The sequence below is a fragment of the Balaenoptera acutorostrata genome, chromosome 3, assembly GCF_949987535.1.
Source record: "Balaenoptera acutorostrata chromosome 3, mBalAcu1.1, whole genome shotgun sequence".
In the NCBI taxonomy this organism is placed as follows: domain Eukaryota; kingdom Metazoa; phylum Chordata; class Mammalia; order Artiodactyla; family Balaenopteridae; genus Balaenoptera; species Balaenoptera acutorostrata.
Genome location: NC_080066.1, coordinates 93,141,218 through 93,166,344, shown reverse-complemented (window position 1 = coordinate 93,166,344; position 25,127 = coordinate 93,141,218). Strand labels below are relative to the sequence as shown.

General features: G+C 40.0%; 1 protein-coding gene across 3 annotated transcripts in view; it reads right to left on the bottom strand.

Moving 5' to 3' along the window:
• Positions 1-24,921, bottom strand: part of FRMD5 (FERM domain containing 5) — a 344,139-nt gene extending 319,218 nt beyond the window's left edge. For all 3 annotated transcript variants that reach the window (XM_007195981.2, XM_007195982.2, XM_007195980.2), the window contains exon 1: positions 24,724-24,921. In XM_007195981.2, coding sequence (XP_007196043.1) covers positions 24,724-24,825 — 102 coding nt within the window. In that variant the 5' untranslated portion in view covers positions 24,826-24,921. The remainder of the gene's footprint in view (positions 1-24,723) is intronic.
• Between the last annotated feature and the right edge of the window lie 206 nt (positions 24,922-25,127).

Genomic DNA, 25,127 nt, shown 5'->3' with positions numbered 1-25,127 from the left:
AGAAAGGGTCACCTATCTGAAAGAAAAAGACTAAGGACAGAGCAGAACTTCCCCCAGAAACTAGAGACATGTGACAGAGGCAAAAAGAATGCAAGTTATAAACAAATGGGACCTAATTAAACTTAAAAGCTTTTGCACAGCAAAGGAAACCATAAACAAAATGAAAAGACAACCTATGGAATGGGAGAAAATATTTGCGAACGATGTGACCAACACGGGATTAATGTCCAAAACATACAAACAGCTCATACACCGCAATATCAAAACAAAAAACAAAATAACCAACAACAACCCAATCCAAAAATGGGCAGAAGACCTAAATAGACATTTCTCCAAAGAAGACATACAAATGGCCAGCCGGCACATGAAAAGATATTCAACATCACTGATTATTAGAGAAATGCAAATCAAAACTACAGTGAGGTAACCCCTCACACCAATCAGAATGACCATCATTAAAAAGTCTACAAATAATAAATGCTGGAGAGGGTGTGGAGAAAAGGGAACCCGCTTACACTGTTGGTGGGAATGTAAATTGGTGCAGAAACGATGGAAAACATTATGGAGGTTCCTTTAAAAACTAAAAATAGAGCTACCATATGATCCAGCAATCCTACTCCTGGGCATATATCTGGAAAAGACGAAAACTCTGATTCGAAAAGATACACGCACCCATATGTTCATAACAGCACTATTTACAATAGCCAAGACATGGAAGCAACCTAAATGTCCATGGACAGATGAATGGATAAAGATGTGGTACATATATTCAATGGAATATTACTCAGTCATAAAAAAGAATGAAATAATGCAGCAACATGGATGGACCTAGAGATTATCATACTAAGTGAAGTAAGTTAGAGAAAGACAAATATCATATGTTATCACTTATATGTGGAATCTTTAAAAATGACACAAATGAACTTATTTACAAAATAGAAATAGATTCACAGGCACAGAAAACAAACTTATGGTTACCAAAGGGGAAGGGGGGTGGCGGGATAAGTTAGGAGTTTGGGATTAACAGATACATACTACTATATATAAAATAGGTAAACAACAAGGACCTCCTGTATAGCACAGGGAACTATATTCGATATCTTATAATAACCTGTAAGCGAAAGAATCTGAAAAAGAATAGACATATATGAAACTGAATCACTTGGCTGTACATCTGAAACACATTATGAAACAACTATACTTCAATTAAAAAAAAGAATGCAAGTAAATTGTGGCCAAATATCAGGAAGAAAAATCACTCTAAAAACCTTGTATATCACAATTCTAAAAATTTTTATAATAATACTACAGTTGAGCAATACTTTAAAATTTACAAAGTACCTTATATGTTTTTATTTTTTTCTCTCCTCATATGACTCTGGGAAGTAGCCTGGGCAGATATCACTGTCATCCTTTCTAATTGAATTTTTTTAAAAAATGAAAAAGTCACAGAAGTGACTCATTCAAGGTCACAGAGGTAGTATGAAGCAGAACTAAGACTTGACTTTAAGTTTCCTGAATCCAAATATGATGCACCTTTCACAATACCATTATTAAATAAAACTTCTACTCAAATCCACCAAAGGCATTCTAATAAAATTCTGCTCAATCTAACCATGCACTGCTTACTCATCAGTCCTGCAGTCAATCTCAGAACTGTCAATAGAGAATTGCTTTCACACTCTAGTAATTTCTAGAAAAACCTCAATAAAGGAAGGATTTCAGAACTGAATGCTTCTTATAAAATATAACTTATTCTAACCATTATGATTGCGCCTAATGAATTCAATTTTACCCTTTCAACATTGATGAGCCATTGCCGGTGTTTGTCAAAACTGATAACAAAATATAATGTCTGTTTCCCCAAGGCAAATCCCTGCTTGTTCCCTCACCTATTTCCATAATGTATTCTCATTTATAACCTCTGACAGTTGTGCCACATTTTCTACACCACTTAGAAACCAAGCACATAATTTTAAAAGGTTTTGTACTAGAAATTGGTTTCCTAAAGAAAAAAAAGAAAAGAAACACTTCCTTAGTCAGTGCAGCTAACTCATGAAAGATGACTTAGTTTCTATGTACTATTTTTCAGCATAAAAGAAACTTGTTTTTTTTAAATATTTATGATTTTAACAAATCTTGATGATGCTTTTTATCATAATTCTTCCTTGGGCCAACAAATACTAGAATTTTAGTTATGACAAGATAATATAATGTAGAATAAAGATCACTGGAGTAGGGTCTGGGCAAGATGGCGGAAGAGTAAGACGCGGAGATCACCTTCCTTCCCACAGATACATTAGAAATACATCTACACGTGGAACTGCTCCTACAGAACACCCACTGAACGCTGGCAGAAGACGTCAGACCTCCCAAAAGGAGAGGGGATTCAGAGCGCCGCCTAAACGAGCTCCAGAGACGGGCACGAGCCGCGGCTATCAGCGCGGACCCCAGAGACAGGCATGAGACGCTAAGGCTGCTGCTGCCGCCACCAAGAAGCCTGTGTGTGAGCACAGGTCACTATCCACACCGCCCCTCCCGGGAGCCTGTGCAGCCCACCACTGCCAGGCTCCCATGATCCAGGGACAACTTCCCCGGGAGAACGCATGGCGCGCCTCAGGCTGCTGCAACTTCCCGCCGGCCTCTGCGGCCGTAGGCTCACCCCGCATCCGTACCCTTCCCTCCCCCCCACCTGAGTGAGCGAAGAACAGACGCCCTCAGGCGACCTACGCGCAGATGCGGGTCCAAATCCAAACCTGAACCCCGGGAGCTGTACGAACAAAGAAGAGAAAGGGAAATTTCTCCCAGCAGCCTCAGAAGCAGCGGATTAAAGCTCCACAAACAACTTGATGTACCTGCATCTGCTGAATACCTGAATAGACAACGAATCATCCCAAATTCAGGAGGTGGACTTTGGGAGCAGGATATATTAATTTTTCCCCTTTTCCTCTTTTTGTAAGTGTATATGTGTATGCTTCTGGGTGAGATTTGGTCTGTATAGCTTTGCTTTCACCATTTGTCCTAGGGTTCGGTGCGTCCGTTTTCTTTTTTTCTTTTTACTTAAAAAATTTTTTTCTTAACAAATTTTTTCTTATTTTTTATTTTAAAAAATTAAAAAAATTTTTTCTTAATAATTATTTTTCTTATTTTTTATTATAATAGCTTTTATTTTATTTTATTTTATTTTATTTTATTTTATCCTCTTTCTTTCTCTTTTTTCTCCCTTTTATTCTGAGCCGTGTAGATGAAAGGCTCTTGGTGCTCCAGCCAGGCATCAGGGCTGTGCCTCTGAGGTGGGAGAGCCAACTTCAGGACACTGGTCCACAAGAGACCTCCCAGCTCCACGTAATGCCAAACGGCGAAAATCTCTCAGAGATCTCCATCTCAACATCAAGACCCAGCTTCACTCAAAGACCAGCAAGCTACAGTGCTGGACACCCTATGCCAAACAACTAGCAAGACAGGAACACAGCCCCATCCATTAGCAGAGAGGCTGCCTAAAATCATAATAAGGCCACAGACACCCCAAAACACACCACCAGATGTGGACGTGCCCACCAGAAAGACAAGATCCAGCCTCATCCACCAGAACACAGGCACTACTCCCCTCCACCAGGAAGCCTACACAACCCACTGAACCAACCTTAGCCACTGGGGACAGATACCAAAAACAACGGGAACTACAAACCTGCTGCCTGTGAAAAGGAGACCCCAAACACAGTAAGATAAGCAAAATGAGAAGACAGAAAAACACACAGCAGATGAAGGAGGAGGCTCAAAACACACCAGACCTAACAAATGAAGAGGAAATAGGCAGTCTACCTGAAAAAGAATTCAGAATAATGATAGTAGAGATGATCCAAAATCTTGGAAACAGAATAGACAAAATGCAAGAAACATTTAAAAAGGATGTAGAAGAACTAAAGAGGAACCAAGCAACGATGAAAAACACAATAAATGAAATTAAAAATGCTCTAGATGGGATCAAAAGCAGAATAACTGAGGCAGAAGAACGGGTAAGTGACCTGGAAGATAAAATACTGGAAATAATTACTGCAGAGCAGAATAAACAAAAAAGACTGAAGAGAACTGAGGATAGTCTCAGAGACCTCTGGGACAACATTAAATGCACAAACATTCGAATTATAGGGGTCCCAGAAGAAGAAGAGAAAAAGAAAGGGACTGAGAAAATATTTGAAGAGATTATAGTTGAAAACTTCCCTAATATGGGAAAGGAAATAGTTAATCAAGTTCAGGAAGCACAGAGAGTCCCATACAGGATAAATCCAAGGAGAAACACGCCAAGACACATATTTATCAAACTATCAAAAATTAAATACAAAGAAAACATATTAAAAGCAGCAAGGGAAAAACAACAAATAACATACAAGAGAATCCCCATAAGATTAACAGCTGATCTTTCAGCAGAAACTCTGCAAGCCAGAAGGGAGTGGCAGGATATACTTAAAGTGATGAAGGAGAAGAACCTACAACCAAGATTACTCTACCCAGCAAGGATCTCATTCAGATTTGATGGAGAAATTAAAACCTTTACAGACAAGCAAAAGCTGAGAGAGCTCAGCACCACCAAACCAGCTTTACAACAAATGCTAAAGGAACTGCTCTAGGCAAGAAACACAAGAGAAGGAAAACACCTACAATAACAAACCCAAAACATTTAAGAAAATGGCAAAAGGAACATACATATCGATAATTACCTTAAATGTAAATGGATTAAATGCTCCCACCAAAAGACACAGGCTGGCTGAATGGATACAAAAACAAGACCTGTATATATGCTGTCTACAAGAGACCCACTTCAGACCTAGGGACACATACACACTGAAAGTGAGGGGATGGAAAAAGATATTCCATGCAAATGGAAATCAAAAGAAAGCTGGAGTAGCAATTCTCATATCAGACAAAATAGACTTTAAAATAAAGACTATTACAAGAGACAAAGAAGGACACTATATAATGATCAAGGGATCGATCCAAGAAGATATAACAATTGTAAATATTTATGCACCCAACATAGGAGCACCTCAAAACATAAGGCAAATACTAACAGCCATAAAAGGGGAAATCGACAGTAACACAATCACAGTAGGGGACTTTAACACCCCACTTTCACCAATGGACAGATTATCCAAAATGAAAATAAATAAGGAAACACAAGCTTTAAATGATACATTAAACAAGATGCACTTAATTGATATTTATAGGACATTCCATCCAAAAACAACAGAATACACATTTTTCTCAAGTGCTCATGGAACATTCTCCAGGATAGATCATATCTTGGGTCACAAATCTAGCCTTGGTAAATTTAAGAAAATTGAAATCGTATCAAGTATCTTTTCCAACCACAATGCTATCAGACTAGATATCAATTACAGGAAAAGATCTGTAAAAAATACAAACACATGGAGGCTACACAATACACTACTTAATAACGAAGTGATCACTGAAGAAATCAAAGGGGAAATCAAAAAATACCTAGAAACAAATGACAATGGAGACACGACGACCCAAAACCTATGGGATGCAGCAAAAGCAGTTCTAAGAGGGAAGTTTATAGCAATACAATCCTACCGTAAGAAACAAGAAACATCTCAAATAAACAACTTAACCTTACACCTAAAGCAATTAGAGAAAGAAGAACAAAAAACCCCTCAAACTTAGCAAAAGGAAAGAAATCATAAAGATCAGATCAGAAATAAATGAAAAAGAAATGAAGGAAATGATAGCAAAGATCAATAAAACTAAAAGCTGGTTCTTTGAGAAGATAAACAAAACTGTTAAACCATTAGCCAGACTCACCAAGAAAAAAGGGGAGAAGACTCAAATCAATAGAATTAGAAATGAAAAAGGAGAAGTAACAACTGACACTGCAGAAATACAAAGGATCATGAGAGATTACTACAAGCAACTCTATGCCAATAAAATGGACAACCTGGAAGAAATGGACAGATTCTTAGAAATGCACAACCTGCCGAGACTGAACCAGGAAGAAATAGAAGATATGAACAGACCAATCACAAGCACTGAAATTGAAACTGTGATTAAAAATCTTCCAACAAACAAAAGCCCAGGACCAGATGGCTTCACAGGCGAATTCTATCAAACATTTAGAGAAGAGCTAACACCTATCCTTCTCAAACTCTTCCAAAATATAGCAGAGGGAGGAACACTCCCCAACTCATTCTATGAGGCCACCATTCACCCTGATACCACCACCAGACAAAGATGTCACAAAGAAATAAAACTACAGGCCAATATCACTGATGAACATAGATGGAAAAATCCTCAACAAAATACTAGCAAACAGAATCCAATAGAAAATTAAAAGGATCATACACCATGATCAAGTGGGGTTTATTCCAGGAATGCAAGGATTCTTCAATATACGCAAATCAATCAACGTGATACACCATATTAACAAATTGAAGAAGAAAAACCATATGATCATCTCAATAGATGCAGAGAAAGCTTTCGACAAAATTCAATACCCATTTATGACAAACACCCTCCAGAAAGTAGGCATAGAGGGAACTTTCCTCAACATAATAAAGGCCATATATGACAAACCCACAGCCAACATCGTCCTCAATGGTGAAAAACTGAAACCATTTCCACTAAGATCAGGAACAAGACAAGGTTCCCCACTCTCACCACTCTTATTCAACATAGTTTTGGAAGTTTTAGCCACAGCAATCAGAGAAGAAAAAGAAATAAAAGGAATCCAAATCGGAAAAGAAGAAGTAAAGCTGTCACTGTTTGCAGATGACATGATACTATACATAGAGAATCCTAAAGATGCTAACAGAAAACTACTAGACCTAATCAATGAATTTGGTAAAGTAGCAGGATACAAAATTAATGCACAGAAATCTCTGGCACTTTTATACACTAGTGATGAAAAATCTGAAACTGAAATTAAGAAAACACTCCCATTTACCACTGCAACAAAAAGAATAAAATATCTAGGAATAAACCTACCTAAGGAGACAAAAGACCTGTATGCAGAAAATTATAAGACACTGATGAAAGAAATTAAAGATGATACAAATAGATGGAGACATATACCATGTTCTTGGTTTGGAAGAATCAACATTGTGACAATGACTCTACTACCCAAAGCAATCTACAGATTCAATGCAATCCCTATCAAACTACCACTGGCATTTTTCACAGAACTAGAACAAAAAATTTCACAATTTGTATGGAAACACAAAAGACCCCGAATAGCCAAAGCAATCTTGAGAACGAAAAATGGAGCTGGAGGAATCAGGCTCCCGGACTTCAGACTATACTACAAAACTACAGTAATGAAGACAGTATGGTACTGGCACAAAAACAGAAATATAGATCAATGGAACAGGATAGAAAGCCCAGAGATAAACCCACGCACATATGGTCACCTTATCTTTGATAAAGGAGGCAAGAATATACAGTGGAGAAAAGACAGCCTCTTCAATAAGTGGTGCTGGGAAAACTGGACAGCTACATGTAAAAGTATGAAATTAGAACACTCCCTAACACCATATACAAAAATAAACTCAAAATGGATTAAAGACCTAAATGTAAGGCCAGACACTATCAAACTCTTAGAGGAAAACATAGGCAGAACACTCTATGACAAAAATCACAGCAAGATCCTTTTTGACCTAACTCCTAGAGAAATGGAAATAAAAACACAAATAAACAAGTGGGACCTAATGAAACTTAAAAGCTTTCGCACAGCAAAGGAAACTATAAACAAGACCAAAAGACAACCCTCAGAATGGGAGAAAATATTTGCAAATGAAGCAACTGACAAACGATTAATCTCCAAGATTTACCAGCAGCTCATGCAGCTCAATAACAAAAAAACAAAAAACCCAATCCAAAAATGGGCAGAAGACCTAAATAGACATTTCTCCAAAGGTATACAGATTGCCAACAAACACATGAAAGAATGCTCAACATCATTAATCATTAGAGAAATGCAAATCAAAACTACAATGAGATATCATCTCACACTGGTCAGAATGTCCATCATCAAAAAATCTACAAACAGTAAATGCTGGAGAGGGTGTGGAGAAAAGGGAACACTCTTGCACTGTTGGTGGGAATGTAAATTGATACAGCCACTATGGAGAACAGTATGGAGGTCCCTTAAAAAACTACAAATAGAACTACCATACGACCCAGCAATCCCACTACTGGGCATATACCCTGAGAAAACCATAGGTCAAAAAGAGTCATGTACCAAAATGTTCATTGCAGCTCTATTTACAATAGCCAGGACATGGAAGCAACCTAAGTGTCCATCAACAGATGAATGGATAAAGAAGATGAGGCACATATATGCAACGGAATATTACTCAGCCATAAAAAGAAACGAAATTGAGTTATTTGTAGTGAGGGGGATGGACCTAGAGTCTGTCATACAGAGTGAAGTAAGTCAGAAAGAGAAAAACAAATACTGTATGCTAACACATATATATGGAATCTAAGGAAAATAAAAAAAAAAGGTCATGAAGAACCTAGGGGTAAGATGGGAATAAAGACATAGACTTACTAGAGCATGGACTTGAGGATATGGGGAGGGGGAAGGGCAAGCTGTGACAAAGTGAGAGAGTGGCATGGACATATATACACTACCAAACGTAAAATAGATAGCTAGTGGGAAGTAGCCGCATAGCACAGGGAGATCAGCTAGGTGGTTTGTGACCACCTAGAGGGGTGGGATAGGTGGTTTGTGACCACCTAGAGGGGTGGGATAGGTAGGGTGGGAGGGAGGGAGAGGCAAGAGAGAAGAGATATGGAAACATATGTATATGTATAACTGATTCACTGTTATAAAGCAGAAACGAACACACCATTGTAAAGCAATTATACTCCAATAAAGAGGTCAAAAAAAAAAAAGAAAAAAGGCACAAGGGAAACGTATGGGTTGGTGGAAATATTCTACACATGTTGGTTATACAACTTGTATATATTTGTCAAAATTCAAAGAACTGTACACCTATGAAAGAGTGAGTTTTTACTCTATGTAAATCAAGTACTGACTTTTTTTTTTTTTTTTTAATTTATTTTTGGCTGTGTTGGGTCTTCGTTTCTGTGCGAGTGCTTTCTCCAGTTGTGGCAAGCGGGGGCCACTCTTCATCGCTGTGCGCGGGCCTCTCACTATCGCGGCCTCTCTTGTTGCGGAGCACAGGCTCCAGACGTGCAGGCTCAGTAGTTGTGGCTCACAGGCCTAGTTGCTCCGCAGCATGTGGGATCCTCCCAGACCAGGGCTCAAACCCGTGTCCCCTGCATTGGCAGGCAGATGCTCAACCACTGCACCACCAGGGAAGCCCAAGTACTGACTTTTAAAAAAGGCAAGTTTACATTATAGAAAATGCAGAAAACACTATTTGGAAACTTGAGAGCAAAAAAATAGTGGAAACCTTTAAAATACATTCCATAGCATATGTAGAGCATGCTCCTATTGATGTCATCAAGATAATACTGTCTATGATAGAGTGATATATGAGGACCCCCTTAAAATTTGATATCAAAGTTTAAAAAAAGGCCTCCCTCTGAAAGAGAGACAAAATTAAAGAAAGTTCTCTGGACAAGTCCACTAACTTAGGGGGGAAAATGGCATTTCAAGTAGAGTCCTGAGAAACACCTAAGCCTAATCAAAGTAAACAGAGTATCCTCTAGACTGGATATAACTTTAAAAAAAAAGAAAAAGAAAATTTGAAGATGTATTATTAACATATGTACATGTTAATGCATAATCTGCATGAAGTGTGGGAGGGCTAAAGAGAAGACTTTATCAGCATTTAGTAAGTACTTCTCAAGGGAGATAGAAAAACTGATTCTGGTAGATACATCATTACTAGAACTCTAGTATGGAGCAGAGATAGTTTATAAGGCTTTTACACAACCTAGAAGAATATCCCTCAAAACCATTTGATTTTCCTTGCCTTCCAAAAAAGCTTTTAATTTGGTTTTCCAAAGTCTCTGATGCTAAAAGAAGTGCCTACAATGACAGAAACTAGTATTCAGTACCCTACTATATAATTAACAAACAGATTCTTGATTACAAAAAAAAAAAATTCTTATGACTTTGATTAGCATGAGTCAATCCCCCAGAATCTAATGTGTCGAATGAGTAGATAAAACCATATTTTGTGTTCTGCAAAACCTAGGGCCAGATCATAGACTGAAGCAGTCACCAACCTCTTTTTTTGACATCTCTTTCTTTAAAAGGAATATTTGCATTTATAAAGAATATCCTTCACAGAGGGAACACAAAGAAAAACACTACTGAGCCATGGACAAATGTCTGTGCTAAAAGAGACTTGAGGGCTTCCCTGGTGGCACAGTGGTTAAGAATCTGCCTGCTAATGCAGGGGACACGGGTTCAAGCCCTGGTCTGGGAAGATCCCACATGCCGCGGAGCAACTCGGCCCGTGAGCCACAACTACTGAGCCTGCGCGTCTGGAGCCTGCGCTCCGCAACAAGAGAGGCCGCGATAGTGAGAGGCCCGCGCACCGTGATGAAGAGTGGCCCCCACTTGCCGCAACTGGAGAAAGCCCTCGCACAGAAAACGAAGACCCAACACAGCCAAAAATAAATAAATAAATAAATAAAATTTAAAAAAATAATAATAATACAAAGTTCTGATTTAAAAAAAAAAAAAAAGGGACTTGAGGGGTCTTCTATTTGAGCCTCCTCATTATGCAGATGAGAGGCTAAGTTGCATCTTAAAGCTTAAGTTACCTGCTCAAGGCCTCAAAGTTAACCAGTCAGAGTCAGGCATTTAACACAGGTCCCCTGACTCCCCAACATCAGTGTTTTCCCCATTGGACTATACTGCCTGCTTCATCACAGAGCAGTGTGTAAGAACAACTCTGAGGTCAGAGACCTATGTTCAAATCCCAGCTCCCACACTGACTAGCTGTGTAACATTGGGGGAGCTATTTAACATCTTGAAGCCTTATTGTACTCATCTGTAACTAGGGGCAATGATATTTTCTATTAAAGAGGTAGGATTAAATGAAAGAATGCATATAAAGTGCTTATCACAGAGCCCAGAAACACAGTTAAGTACTCAATAAATTTTTAAATGGATCAATTAACACATATTACAATTAAGATACATAACACGGTCATTACATAACTCTCTAACACATACGAATGGCACCGTGTTATGATATGCATAATTTGTCAGTACATTCATTTTAATTGTAATTAATTATCTCAGGGAAACATTATAAGGAGAGGAACAGAAAATCACAGAAAAAAAGGAGGCAAAAAAGACTACTGAGATATTTCTAAACCCTTAATTTATCTTATTAGAATATAATTGAACTTACTGTATTTTCAAGTATCATATGTCAAAATGTATCTATCTACTTATAAATAATCCTACATAATTTTGTAGAGTAACTGGATCCTAATCAAGTAAGAAAACTTTCTATAGTCATTCTAAACCATAAATCCTAACTAAATAATAAACATATTTGCTCAGGAAAACTAATTTAATCACTCTTTAAAACTTCTTATTATAATAAGAGAAAAATTGTAAAGATAGTTTAAAGATGTCGCATGTGTCCTTTGCCCAGCTTCCCCCAGTGGTGACTTATATAACTACAGTACATTGTCAAAACCAAGAAATTGACGTGTGAATTGAGATAAAATTCACAACATAAGATTACCATTTTAAAGTGTACAATTCAGAGGCTTTTAGTATATTCCTAGAGTTGTGCAACCATCACCACTAAATCACCACCTTTTGAAGTCACCATAACGTATCTCTAAAGACCAGAAAATCTGATATGTTCTTTTTTTTTTTTAATAAATTTATTTGTTTATTTTATTTTTGGCTGCATTGGGTCTTCATTGCTGCGTGCGGGCTTTCTCTAGTTACGGCGAGTGGGGGCTACTCTTCTTTGTGGTGCACGGGCTTCTCATTGTGGTGGCTTCTCTTGTTGAGAAGCACAGGCTCTAGGCCCGCAGGTTTCAGCAGTTACAGCACGCGGGCTCAGCAGTTGTGGCTCGCGGGCTCCAGAGCACAGGCTAAGTAGTTGCAGCGCACGAGCTCAGTTTCTCTCTGCCACAGGTGGGATCTTCCTGGACCAGGGCTCACCCCCGCGTCCCCTGCGTTGGCAGGATTCTTAACCACTGCACCACCAGGGAAATCCCTGTTCATTTTTAAAAATCTATTTAGTTCAAGTCAGAGGTAACCTTACATTTGCATTATTAATAATCCCCTTTATCAGAGATACCATTTTCATTCATGCACATCTATTATCAACATTTGCTGGGCCCCAACATGAGACCTTACCTACTAACTGTACAAAGATATAATCTGTGCCCTTCCAACAGTTCACAGTCTAGTGAGAGGAAGACATGTGAGTGAACATTTACATTTCAATGTGGTAAGTGCTACAGTAAGGTCCCCCAAGGCACTGCCCAGCAACACTGGGGAGTGAGTCTACCCTGGAATAAGGAGGTAATGAGAGGCTGATGATTCATGCAGCAGGAGAAAATGCATACGGAGGATGATAGGAGACAAGGCTGGAAGGGAGGCAGCAGAGATGATGGAAGACCTCCTATGCCAAGCTGAAAGGCTGTAAGCCAGTAGGCAATGGGAAAAGCTTGAAGGATTTTAAAAAGAAAATGATCAGAGTTGCATTTTGGAAGCATGAGAGAGGTCGGAATTGGTTCACCACTCCGCAGGAGGGTAAAACTTAGACCTTTAGGACCCCATATCTGGCAAGCACAAATGGAGAGCCAGGGAAGGCAATGTAGGAGCTCTGATTCCTGCCATCACTGAGGCTAGAGTCCAAAGAGGAATACTGAACTCATCCAGATCCCTATCTTACCTCAGAAACACCTGAGCTCTTGTGGCCTCTTGGAAGTTCCCATCTCATCCCATCTAACAGAAGAAGCCTGAGGGAGTGAGGAGTGAATTCAGCTTGGTGTGCTATCGATAAGACCATGCCGGTCATTAAAATGTTGAAATCTCTCTCTATCAGTTGGCAAATAGCCTCTGCCCTGAGAGGCTTCTCCCTTCTTCCCTGGGACCAACCCCAACCCCACCTCCCATGATTCAGCACTAAATATTTAGTGTCTGGTGCAGCAGAGGGCGCTAGACCCAACTTCAGTGCTCTCTGGCAGAGTCTCGGTCAGTGAGGTAGGTATTCACCATGACTCATTGATTGTTGAATATTTTAAACATCACCCCCACATGGGGGCCAAGCCCAGAGGCCTCCTTTAAACCATTAAGCCTCTTCTATCACATTCAGCTGCAACAACAAATAATATCGGGTTGGCCAAAAAGTTCGTTTGGGTTTTTCCATAAGATGTTACAGAAAAAACCCGAACGAACTTTTTGGCCAACCCACAGCTCTTCAATATTCTTTCATTATCCCCAACTTTCTTCTCCAGATTCTCCCTCCAAATTCTGACCAGGTATTTCTGCTTAAGGCTCATCTTGTTCTATCCCGACTGTTTCTCTGGTTTTAATCTTTTGTTTCTTCCTTTAGTCAACTATTTTAACTCTCCATCCAGTTTCACTGACTTTAGCTGTCCAGAGTAAAGACTTTCCTGGTCATGGGCAGCCCTACCATGTCCATCCAGTCCCTAAGAACCAGACCTGAAGTCACAGTAGACATAGAGTCTCATTAGGTCTATTAATCCATTAAGTATAAAAAACTGCAAAAACGTTAATAGAAAACTCTAAACATATAATACTCAGCCCAGCCTCAAGATACCATTTTATACAATACAGACTTTCATTTGTTTGTATTGCCTCAAATTCCAATTAACTAAAATATACAACACTTTTGTGTTAAATAATGAAATTAAAGGATATGGATCACATTATGCCTCAGTGTATATATACATACACTATGATTGTATCTTTTTTTTAACACCTCCCCCCACCAACAGAAGGTGTGGCCACCACACAAAGAATTTGACCATAAGCAAAGGTATAACTTGGCAGTGATGTCAGTTAGAAGTGGTGATAAGAGACTGTATTAAATCAATGGCCCAAAGTATAAATCAGCATAAAACAGAGGACATAATAAGAGATGGACAGAAGAGGTATCATGTCAGAAAAGATGGTAGGAAATAAAATTGTGGAAACCAAGAAGAGAAAGTAAAGTTTTTCTACTTCTTTTGTCATTTTCTTTTGACCAGAAGCTAAAGGTATCTTATATGAGATACATTATTAGTAGGAATAGTCCATAATATTTTATAATGGCACACTAAAAGATCTAATTTGCAGCAAGACAATATAATAGCATTCTATCTGTCTCCTTAGAATAATCAGACTGTCTAGTATACCCAAAATCAAAAATTGGAATACAGGTAATATGTGTTCTCCTTTACCATAAAAATTATTAGAAGACAATTCCTAGATGTGCTTTCTGTACTATGGGTATTCATTTAAACAAGCTTGTCTAAATTATCCAAGGTGTATTTAAAAATAAGCAAAGAAAGTGTTGATTAGCTATTCTGCTTATAAAATCTGACATTACAATAGTTAGCTCAGTAACTTATGTCCTACAGCTATACCAAGCAAACTCTCATTCACTTTTGTTTTTAACCTACTTCACATGTACCAGAACCTGAAACTGGACATAGATTGAAGAAGCTGCACTGTAGTACTGGAACTACCTTCTGTTTTGATCAGATTTTTATCTCTCAACAGCCAAATTTCCTGAGTGGCCTCCCAAAGAGCTGATGGGATATTCTGTTGTACAGATGAGTGCATACTGTGAAATTGTAGGTTCAACATGTCTTATAACATCCCACGCATCATTGCCAGTCCATAGGTCCTCCGGACCTACAAACCTCCAATTCCGTAATAACTCCAGGGGCTTTTAGATTTTTCTAGAGGCAAAAATCTGAAAGAGGGCAGGCTGGATGCCTTCTCCAGCCTCAATTATCCCCTAGAAGTACTTGAGATCCTTAGGTGAATTGATTAATTCTGCTTCCTTGTGTTGTGATCAATGTTCTTACCTGCTTGGCTCATGTTTGACAAAACAAGAATCTTAGTAGCACCTCCTCACTAGAGTATCTGGAATCCTCTGGGACTCCTGAAGCCAACTCTTCCACTTAGGTGTCCTCAGAATTAGGCTAGGATCCAGGCTAGAGGCCCTTGAGTTAAATCAAGCTATAGAGAAATAAGGCTGTGCACCTGCCTAGAGGCAAAGGATAATTTGCCTGATTATGCAGTGCCTGGATGGAGTACCAGACTGAGAAGATTCCTAATGATTTGGCTCTTTCCTACCACAAATTCAATGAAAGTGGCCAGACATTTCAGTGTGCCCTAGGGCATGCTGTTTTGAGGTACCACTATTTCTTTCAGGCCTTGGGCCTGTGGGCCTTTTTCTAATTTAACTGGCTCCCATAATACCATTTCACAGCAAGCCTCCTTAAACTCGCCAACAAAATGGAGTGCTTGTATTGTCAGTCATTCCCCTATTCATCAGTCTTTAGACTATCCTTCCTTATTCTCCTCTTCCAGAGCAAAATAACCTATTAGCATTGGCATTCTGCCGAACATTGATTGCCCAAATGCCAAACAGTGCTTTCTTGGAGGTTCCCATCCCCAAAGCTCCAGCCTGGCACTGTGTTGAGTGCTAAAAGTGCACCCTGTGTAGGGCTGGGAACTTTGGAGCCAGCAGGCAGTGGCTCACAGGAGAATCCAGGGAAGCACTCCTCTCTCCTCCAGAAAAGCTATTTTGGGTGGCCACTTAGGTTTGGGAATAGAGATGCTGAAAAGTGCCTTTTAGGGCTCCATGGGTTACATTTCCTAACTGTTAATGCACAATCTAGGCTACACTGTATCAGTCAAAGGATTTTCAAACAACAGCTGAATGTTGGAATTTCATACCCTCTTTTTTTGTCAGATAACTAAACTGATGCCAGACATGACGTCCCTTGAAAATAAAATTCATACTTAGTTGCTGCAGTCACAGAATTAAGATTGATATCCCAATCTACTTTTTCTTTATATGATGCCATTGCTTTGTGAAGAATCTTAATTTGTGTTACACAGTTTTGGAATTAGATTTAATTCATTGCCAGCTTTATGCATTTATTTTTAGTTTAGACTGATTCCTCTGAGCACGTCAAGAATGATTGAAATTTGCTGACAGTAATTTTTCCTAGGCAAGGAGATTTCTGTCGTTTGACTCAACTGTACCAGAGTAAGTCAAATCAACATAGTAAAGGAAAGACTAAGTATACTTGGCTTTACATTTTTAGCTTTTCTACCTAGAAGTAACCCGCTGTTACCTTAGCCTGGAATGCCCTTTACCCATCCGCACAGCCCATTTTCTGCTTTTGGCAATCTTTCATGACCTAGTTCAAATCTCACCTCCTTTGAGAAATATTTAATTTCAAGTCCCCCACATGTGCACTGCCACAGCATATCACCTTGTCCTAGCCCTGAATTCTGTGATGTTTTATAGTTTGCTATTTACATGTTTATAATCCCTCTCTAGGTTGTAAGTTCTTGGACGACAGGGAGCTTTACTCCTCCTATTCCCCTGTGCTTTAAGTTGTGAAGATTTCTTTGAAAAACGTATACAAATATGAAATAATCATATTGTTTGTAGGTCAGGAAAGACAAAAAATAAAACTAACCAATAAATATAAGAGCATCAAATTGGAATTATGAACCATCTTTAGAATCCTGCCCACTTGAAGACAGATATGCATATCTGCAAATAACTTTTTACCTTTTAAGGGTATAGAATCAGTTAAGGCCATTCAGAAATAAATCAAAAGTTAGAAATATGAGATTCACTCTTGGCTTCTCCTTCTCCCTCATTTTTTATATCCAGTCAATCAACAATACTCATCAATGTTATCTACTAAATATCTGTGTGACCATGTAGTAGCTATTCTCAAACCTCAGCAAGCGTAAGACTCAGCTGAAAGACTTAAACTGATGAGTTCCAGGCCCCAACTTTCCGATTTGCTAGGTCTGCAGTGGGGACAAGAATCTGCATTTCTAATGAGTACCCAGGTGAAACTAATGCTGCTCATCCAGGAACCACACTTTTAAACCACGGAGAAGGTTTAACCCACCCACTCTATTCTCCTAGCTTTTAACAAGGTTCACAATTTCTACAAAAGGAAGAAAACCCCTGAGTTGTGACACAGTAAGATGGCTCAAATAAGGCATAAGAATAGCTAGGTTTGGTCCTGATCCTGAATGGCTTCCCCTGGTGGGCAGTGGTTGCCTAACTTGAAATGATCTTTAACATACAAGAACAAGTCCCAAAGCATTTCTGGAGTGGTCCAGAGTGCCTCTAAATACAGACCAACAGATGAGGTCATGGTAATGCAGGGAGTCAGAAGTAGGGGAGGGGGATGAAAGCTATAATCACTGTCAAAGGGGTGTTTTCTGTAGACAAGTGAATGGAGCTATTGTACACAAACTCAGTGGTTGCCAAGCATGTGGCCCAATTATTTTGCCTGTATGAGCATGGCACGGAAGGATCTCCTTAGAGGACTTGATTCACACAAGTTGATGTTTACTCTGACAGTAGCAAGCGAAAGCCTAGAGAATTTGAACCTAAGATTCCTCACAAGTTCCTACCTTCCAAATCTAGGATATGATGCAATTAAGCTGGAAAGACCACAGAGTAAAACACCATCCTTAGAAACAGTACAGTAATTATAATTGGTGAAAGACCAATACAGGGGCCTATCTTGTTCAAAATATTGACAACAGTAATGAGCGTCACGTGATGGCCTTGGGAGGCAAGAGGTCCGTAATTTAAATCTGGGGATTATCCTCCCAGAGAAACTGCTCTCCCTAGTCTCTCTTTGGCTCTACTATATGTAAAATGTTTGTAAAAGCTTCAAAAGTTATATTGGCCACCAGGGCCTAGGGTCTTAAAGGAACAGAAGGCCTGCTTCAATGGCTAGGATGGACGTATGACAAGGTGTTTTGCTGTCTTAGGGGAAATACCACTCACTGTACAGCATAGGATGAAGATGCTTCAGTACTCTCCAAATTTCTCAGCTGCATAAGAAAACCATTCAGGTGGTTGGCTTGAGCCCCAAGGATCAAGGCCATAAAACAGAGGGGCAACAACTGCCACTGGGCCTCCTGGAGAGCAGCACCCTCCTCCCTGAGCACCATGTAGGTGAGATACAGAAGCTATAAGCTTGTTGCCAATCCTCCATGATATTCACATCTCTTGTACAAGCTCTGGCTAGGCACAGCTGAGGAACAGTGACCCACAGGAGGCTGCTCCAAGAAACAGGATCTGCAGAGTCCAACAGAAGGTTACAGATGAGGCTATCAGAGAGAAGATGAATTCAACTTAAAATAGACATATGGCTTCCCTGGTGGCACAGTGGCTAAGAATCCACCTGCCATGATTTGTGACCACTAGAGGGGTGGGATAGGTAGGGTGGGAGAGAGACGCAAGAGGGAGGGGATATGGGGATATATGTATATGTATAGCTGATTCACTTTGTTATACAGCAGAAACTAACACACCATTGTAAAGCAATTATACTCCAATAAAGATGTTAAAAAAAAAAGAAAGAAAGAATCCACCTACCAATGCAGGGGACACGGGTTCAATCCTTGGCCCGGGAAGATCCCACATGCTGTGGAGCAACTAAGCCCGTGTGCCACAACTACTGAGCCTGTGCTCTAGAGCCCGCGAGCCACAACTACTGAGCCCGTGTGCCACAACTACTGAAGCCCCCGTGCCTAGAGCCCGTGAGCCACAATTACTGAGCCTGCACTCTAGAGCCCGCAAGCCACAACTACTGAAGCCCGTGCACCTAGAGCCCGTGAGCCACAACAAGAGAAGCCACCACAATAAGAAGCCTGTGCACCACAACGAAGAGTAGCCCCTGCTCTCCGCAGCTAGAGAAAGCCCAAGCACAGCAATGAAGACCCGACACAGCCAAAAATAAAAACAAATAAATAAATTTATTTTTAAAAATAATAAAATAAAATAGACATAATTAGAAGCAGATTGGGAAGCATGGTTCCCTTCCTGTCCAGACAACAGGTTAGAAAATGAGGCTGTGAGTAGGCTGCTTTATGTAGTACTGACTTGGAGGAAAGGAGTGCAGGAGGGTTCTGTGGCTGTGGTGAACTGTATGCTCAATACCCTAATTCTGCCAGACCTCTAACGCTCCATGAAGCACTGTACTACACATGATTCATTTGCTGTAAGCCTTCTAAACCTGCAGAGATGGTGGAAGTGAGGGCACCTGAAAGGCTTGAAATCCTACCAGACAAACGAAAAAAATCATAGGAGCTGTGGGCTGAAGCTCCACTAATTCAACAAAGGATAACTGCAAAAAGTTAGCAGGCTTCATAAAATACCACATTTACATACTGTACTTCTCACCAGAGAGAGGGGCTACACAGCAAAATGGTTTAAAATGGGATGGGATGAAACTATAAAAAGGGTTATACAATTGTTACAAAATGTTTATTGTTTTCAGGCAGAAGAAATTTTAAAGTGTTGTAGTTAACACAGCAATCATGTAGCACAAACAAATCAGAAAAAATATTTACTGAACTATGTAAGGCACTGAACTAGGTGCTGTAATTCTTAGGGTTTAAGATTTATAGCTTCCTCTTACTCTCTCTTTTATAAATTCTAAAGTATAATCTATCAGAAAATAAAGTTCCTAAAATAATCCAAAATATTTTAATATAGTAATTATTATATCATTGGTAAATTGCCTCTAAAGCTAATGCCTTGCTACTTATTTTGGATTACACATTTTAAGAATTATACATAAAACACTACAAGCATATGAAAAATGACTGTTTTTTGCCTTCAGGTTGTCTGATTTTACTTTGGCAAACATTTCCTTTTTTAAATGTGATATTAATATCACAGACATGATACATGAGTCTCTGGACAATGTATAAACAGAGGACTCAAAATCACATGCTCTGTACACTATGTTGAATTGCCTCATCTAGCATATTCATTCCAAGCATTTAACAGAATGCAAATTCATACAAATACCCTTGAGTAAAATCTGCTGTAGTGATTGCGTCTAGGTTTCTCTTGGATGTCACTGACACTTCTTAAACAGGACTTCTTCAAAAAGAAAAAGAATGAAAGCATAAATACACATCTAGAATTTACCTTCTGTACTGAAAAGACTGATTTGCATTAGTTTTATACAATAAATATTTTAATATACAAATTAAGAAACAGAATACTAGTGCTTTTAGGATCCTAGAAGGCTAATTTTGGAACTTAGTTTTAAGAATTAGATTCTAACTGACTTGCTATTGTAACAACGATCCTGAGACAGCATAATTACTTTTTAAAATAAAGTTTTTAAAAACCAATATTCATGAAAATACAACAGCCTTGTGTTTTTCTCTGTGAATAAAATTATCCTAATTCTCTAAGAACATCCTTTTTGCATTAATGAAACCAAGGATTCCACTTACCAAGAAGCAGAAGTTCTTAGAAAAGACAAATCACGGTCCAAGCAATAAATGCCTCTCTAAAGCCAAAGACTTGGTAGAATAGAAGGAAAGCAAACCTGAACTCTTGATTTTAAAGAAGAGTTCTAATAAAGATTTCAGTTATGCCAGTCTTGGATTTCACAATTTTACTGAAATTAATCAGAAATCATTTTACAGGGACTTACAGCTTAAGTTCAATTATTTTTCTAAAAAAGTAAAACATTTCTCAATTCTATTTCTGAACTGAATAGAATAAGGCACAATGTAAGTACAGTATATTAGAGTATTTAAATGTTCCTTATTATTTGTAGTGATATCACCAAATAACTTTCTCTTTACTGCGAAATAAGTATTAAATTTCCATTTTATAGACGAGGAAATTAAGGTACAGACAGGAGAAGTAACTTAAGGAGTCAGAATGGATAGAGGGAACGAAGGTGGGATTTAGAGACAAAAGGGCTGGGGTTTAAATACAGTACAGCCACCTACTAGCTTTGAGCAAGTTCCTTCATCTGGGACTATCTTTCATCTGTAAAATGAGGATAATACCACCTACCTCTCAACGGCTGATGTAAGGTATAAGCAAAGCACCTAGCACAAAGCCTAGTACATAGTTAGCCATTCGACAAATACAGGCTCTCCCACCAATCCACAATCCCATTTTCTTTAGCTGGTACATTGGGTATAAAATCAATCCATAACACTGATGTGAGGTAAATGAGATAATAATACAGGTGAAGTGCCTGGCAGGTGCAAGGATCAATATATTTGTTCTCTCCCTCAATATTCTCTCCCTTACTCCATGTCCCACAGTTACTAAATGGCTGAGCCACAATCAAATCCACATCTTGGTTCCACTTTAGAACTGCCTCTGCACACACATTTCATTTATGGTTGTACCTTATTTAACTGCAAAAACTAATCTAACCTAGCTGCTTAATCAGTTGTTATTTTAATGTGTTCCCAGTAAAATCAAATTCATTTCTAGGGTAGCTTTACTTTTCAGCAATAACCAAAAAAAAGTGATTAATATTCTGACTTGGCAATATATATTTTTCAATACATATTTCTACTGGCATTTCTGCAATATATTCTTAATATTTTATAAGCTGTTATAACCTGGAAGATAGTTAAAAATCTATTCTTTAGATATTACATGCCTAAGCACCTAAATGACTCCATTCGGAGAGTTCAAAGATAGTAGGTAGCCTTTTCATTTTTCCTATTTTCTCCCAAATAAAATAACAAAGTAAGGTAGTAAATGTGATAAGTAAATAAATATGTGCTTAAATGAAACAGATGTGTGAAAAATATGGACCAGATCTGCATTTATGAGGCAATGACCTTCAAAACTGGCAGGGAGCTGTTAACAATGTTCTTCACAGGGGAGCAATTATACTACAACCCTCCTATGTATACTTTCATTTCTCATGGTCTACAACTACATTTGCATATCAGAAAGAATAAAAGAACAGTCTGGTAACTGTGGCAACCTTCATTGAGAAGATATAAGACATTTTCATTACCTTAATAATCACATCCTAAATGCCAGATCAGTATAACTGCTGCAATATGAAAGGCTAGACCAACACTTTGACAGAATTTCCTACAACTGAAATTTACCAAATGTAGCTATTATGACTCTAACCCAGTGATACATTTCTGATTCTGTAATACCCTAAGTGGTCTCTGATGATCTCAAGAAGCACTGAAATTTTTCTAAAATAAATACCTTATTTAAAGAAAAATATGCCATACAACACTTTTAGGAAAAGGAGGTCAAATTATCACCAGTTTTTTTTAATATACAGTACTGCAATTCCTAAATGTTGTAAATAGTGCTTTAACCCAGTAAGTAGCTCACATACTGATTTAAAAGACCCTGTGCCCAGTGTCCGACAATTAAGCACATATGTGCTCGCTCTCCCTCTCTCTCTCTCTCTCTCCCCCCCCAACACACAGGCACACACACAATAGAAATATACAAGAGGGAAAAGTTGCTAAGAAAAGCTCAATCTCTAATGCTCAAAAAAAGGTGTATGCACAAAATATTAATTTCACATAAAATATTGTCTTACTTTCCACATTTCCTCACATGGGTAAAAACAAAAGCAATTCACAATAGTAGTGCCAAAGAATGACAATATTACATATACTTTAGAATTCCTGTGTTTTTTAACTTTCATGCAAGAATTACAATGCACAATCATTAACATATCTAGATAGTGAACACTTACTACAGTATGGTCATATTACACCAAGCTTAATTTTTTTAAGTGGCCTAAATTTTTATAACATATTAAATTGTAATAATGTAAAATAAGACCAGCAGGAAAATACATACAACCATAGTAGCATATAGCAAGCATAAATCCAATAAGTCCTGCTCAACTTAAAAATATTTTTCTCAACAGTAATAAAAACCACCCACAAGTATAATACCAATAAGCCAACTGGGTTTTCCACTATCTGGGAAAAATAACTAGTTGCCTTGCTGTGATACCTTAAAACCACAAGGTTATCACTAAATGGAGAGGTGACATGAATTGTTTCATTTGTACTTTATATCTTGGCAAAAGTTAATGATCTGTCCCAAAAATTTTATTTCACCATATACCCCAAAAGTATTTTTAGGACTCATGAAGTCTAAATCTCACACTACCCTTGATATGCTATTGTGTAAATGCTTTAAATTTTAAAACAAAAGAATAAAGACTTTAAAAGCTCTGCACAATGTATTCAAATGGTAAGGATGTCTACCCAATCCATGTTTTCTCCGAGCCCCCCACCAAAAAACTGTACATGACACATAAAGATACAATAGAAACAAAAAGCAGCATGACACTCATTCAGTAAGGAAATAATACACAACATCTCTATATCATATTCAACTACAAAAATCCTTTCACTTGATGGCTAGCATCTTTATGACTGCTTAATCTGTATTTAAGTGGCCTGAAAAAGAGATTCTGTTCTCTTTCTCTACCCTCATAGATCTTTGGCAGCAGTCAGCACTCATGCCCAGAGCTGGTTTTGGAGGTGGGAGAATAAGGAAAGTGGAGAGAAGGCTGACCTGAGCACGGAGTCAGCAGAGAGCAGCTGCTCTCATATACTATCCAGCGTCTTTCTCACCTACCGCTATTTTCCACTATCGGGCATTGTCAGCGAAAAAAATTAATGGGGGAGGGGGGCGGGGAAAGAGACAAAGAGAGTAGGACCCTGGCCGACAGTTTTTGTCTGCCACATCTGAGGTGAGAAGCCCTCTCGGGTTTCTTGCTGCAAAGGCAAGGGATCAGGTGAGACCCTCCGGGTCCAGCTCAATTTGCTTCTCCAGAAAGCAGTTTTCGGCAGTGAGCGCAGGATCCTCCTGGCTGGTGAACTGAACACCGGAGCATTGTTAATGTTTTCTATCTCTTACTTTATAAAGGAGGAAGAGGGCTGTGACTGCATTCCTGGGAAAGACTACTACTCCTGACGTGCCACACAGCGAGAGGTTGTAAAAATCCCTTCAAAAATACCAGGTTCTGAAGAAATGCTGTGCAGCCTTATCGTATTGTTGGCGTTTTTTTGTAAGTCGCCGATTCTCACCAACGCCAACCCTCAAATCGCTGGGACTTGTTGCTAAATCTTTACCTCACGCCCCCCAGAACTGCCCAACTGAATAAGATTTGGGGAGCGAAAGGGCAGAGGGGGGCCTAAGTCTTTAAAGCCCGGAGGGCTGGTCTCCCTTCAATAGGCCACTCTGCATGGGCTACGCGTTCAATTCTACCTTCTGAGAGCTCTGACTCACAAATGCTGGGCGGGGGGAGCAAATTATGACATACACCATTATCCTTCCAGCCAAAGAGATGTAAGAAAAGCCGCCAGCCGTCCTTGCCGGGCCGGAGAGTCAAAGCCTGCGCCCCCCGACGGGGCGGCCGGGGAAAGAGCCTCCCTCCCGACGCCCGAGGAAGGTGCTCCCCACACCGGCGGGTTCGAGGAGCCAGGGAAGAGCGTCCTCACCTCGCGAGAGGGCAGGGGACGAGGTGGGGGTCCAGGACGCGAGGACTTCCCTCTCAGCAGCGCCGAGCTCCGAGTGCCCAGCCCCGGACTGGGGCTCAGGCAGAGGCGCCCTGCACAGCGGCCGTCCGCCGCAGCCAGGGGTGGACAAAGCGCTGGGGTCTGGAGCGACGCGCGGGCGCGGGCCAAGTTGGCCAGACTCGGGGGACGAGGGGGTCCCGCGGGCGGGGCGGCGTGGCACTGACCTGGATGGTGCAGGTGTACTCGCTGTCGTCCAGCAGCCGCACGGTGCAGCTGTACTCGCGCTCCAGGCTCCTGCTGCTGCCGCTCATCAACCTGCTCAGCATCTTCCCGCCCGCCCGCCGCCGGGAGAGACGCGGCGGCGCTGCGGACCCCGGACCAGGCGCCCCTCAGCCGGGTAGCTCCGCACCGGCCCCAAGCACCTGCACCATCACCCCAGCGCGGACGCCGCCGCTGCCTCCTGCTGACCCAGCTCCTCCTCCTTCTCCTCCTCCTTCTCCGCCACCGCCTCCCCACAGCCCAGAACAAGCACCCGGCTCTCTTTCCTCCGCGCCCTACTGCCCGTGTCCTGCTCGTGGGGCGGGGCCTCGGCCGGAGGGGCCCAATGGAGGTCAGCGCGGCGGAACCG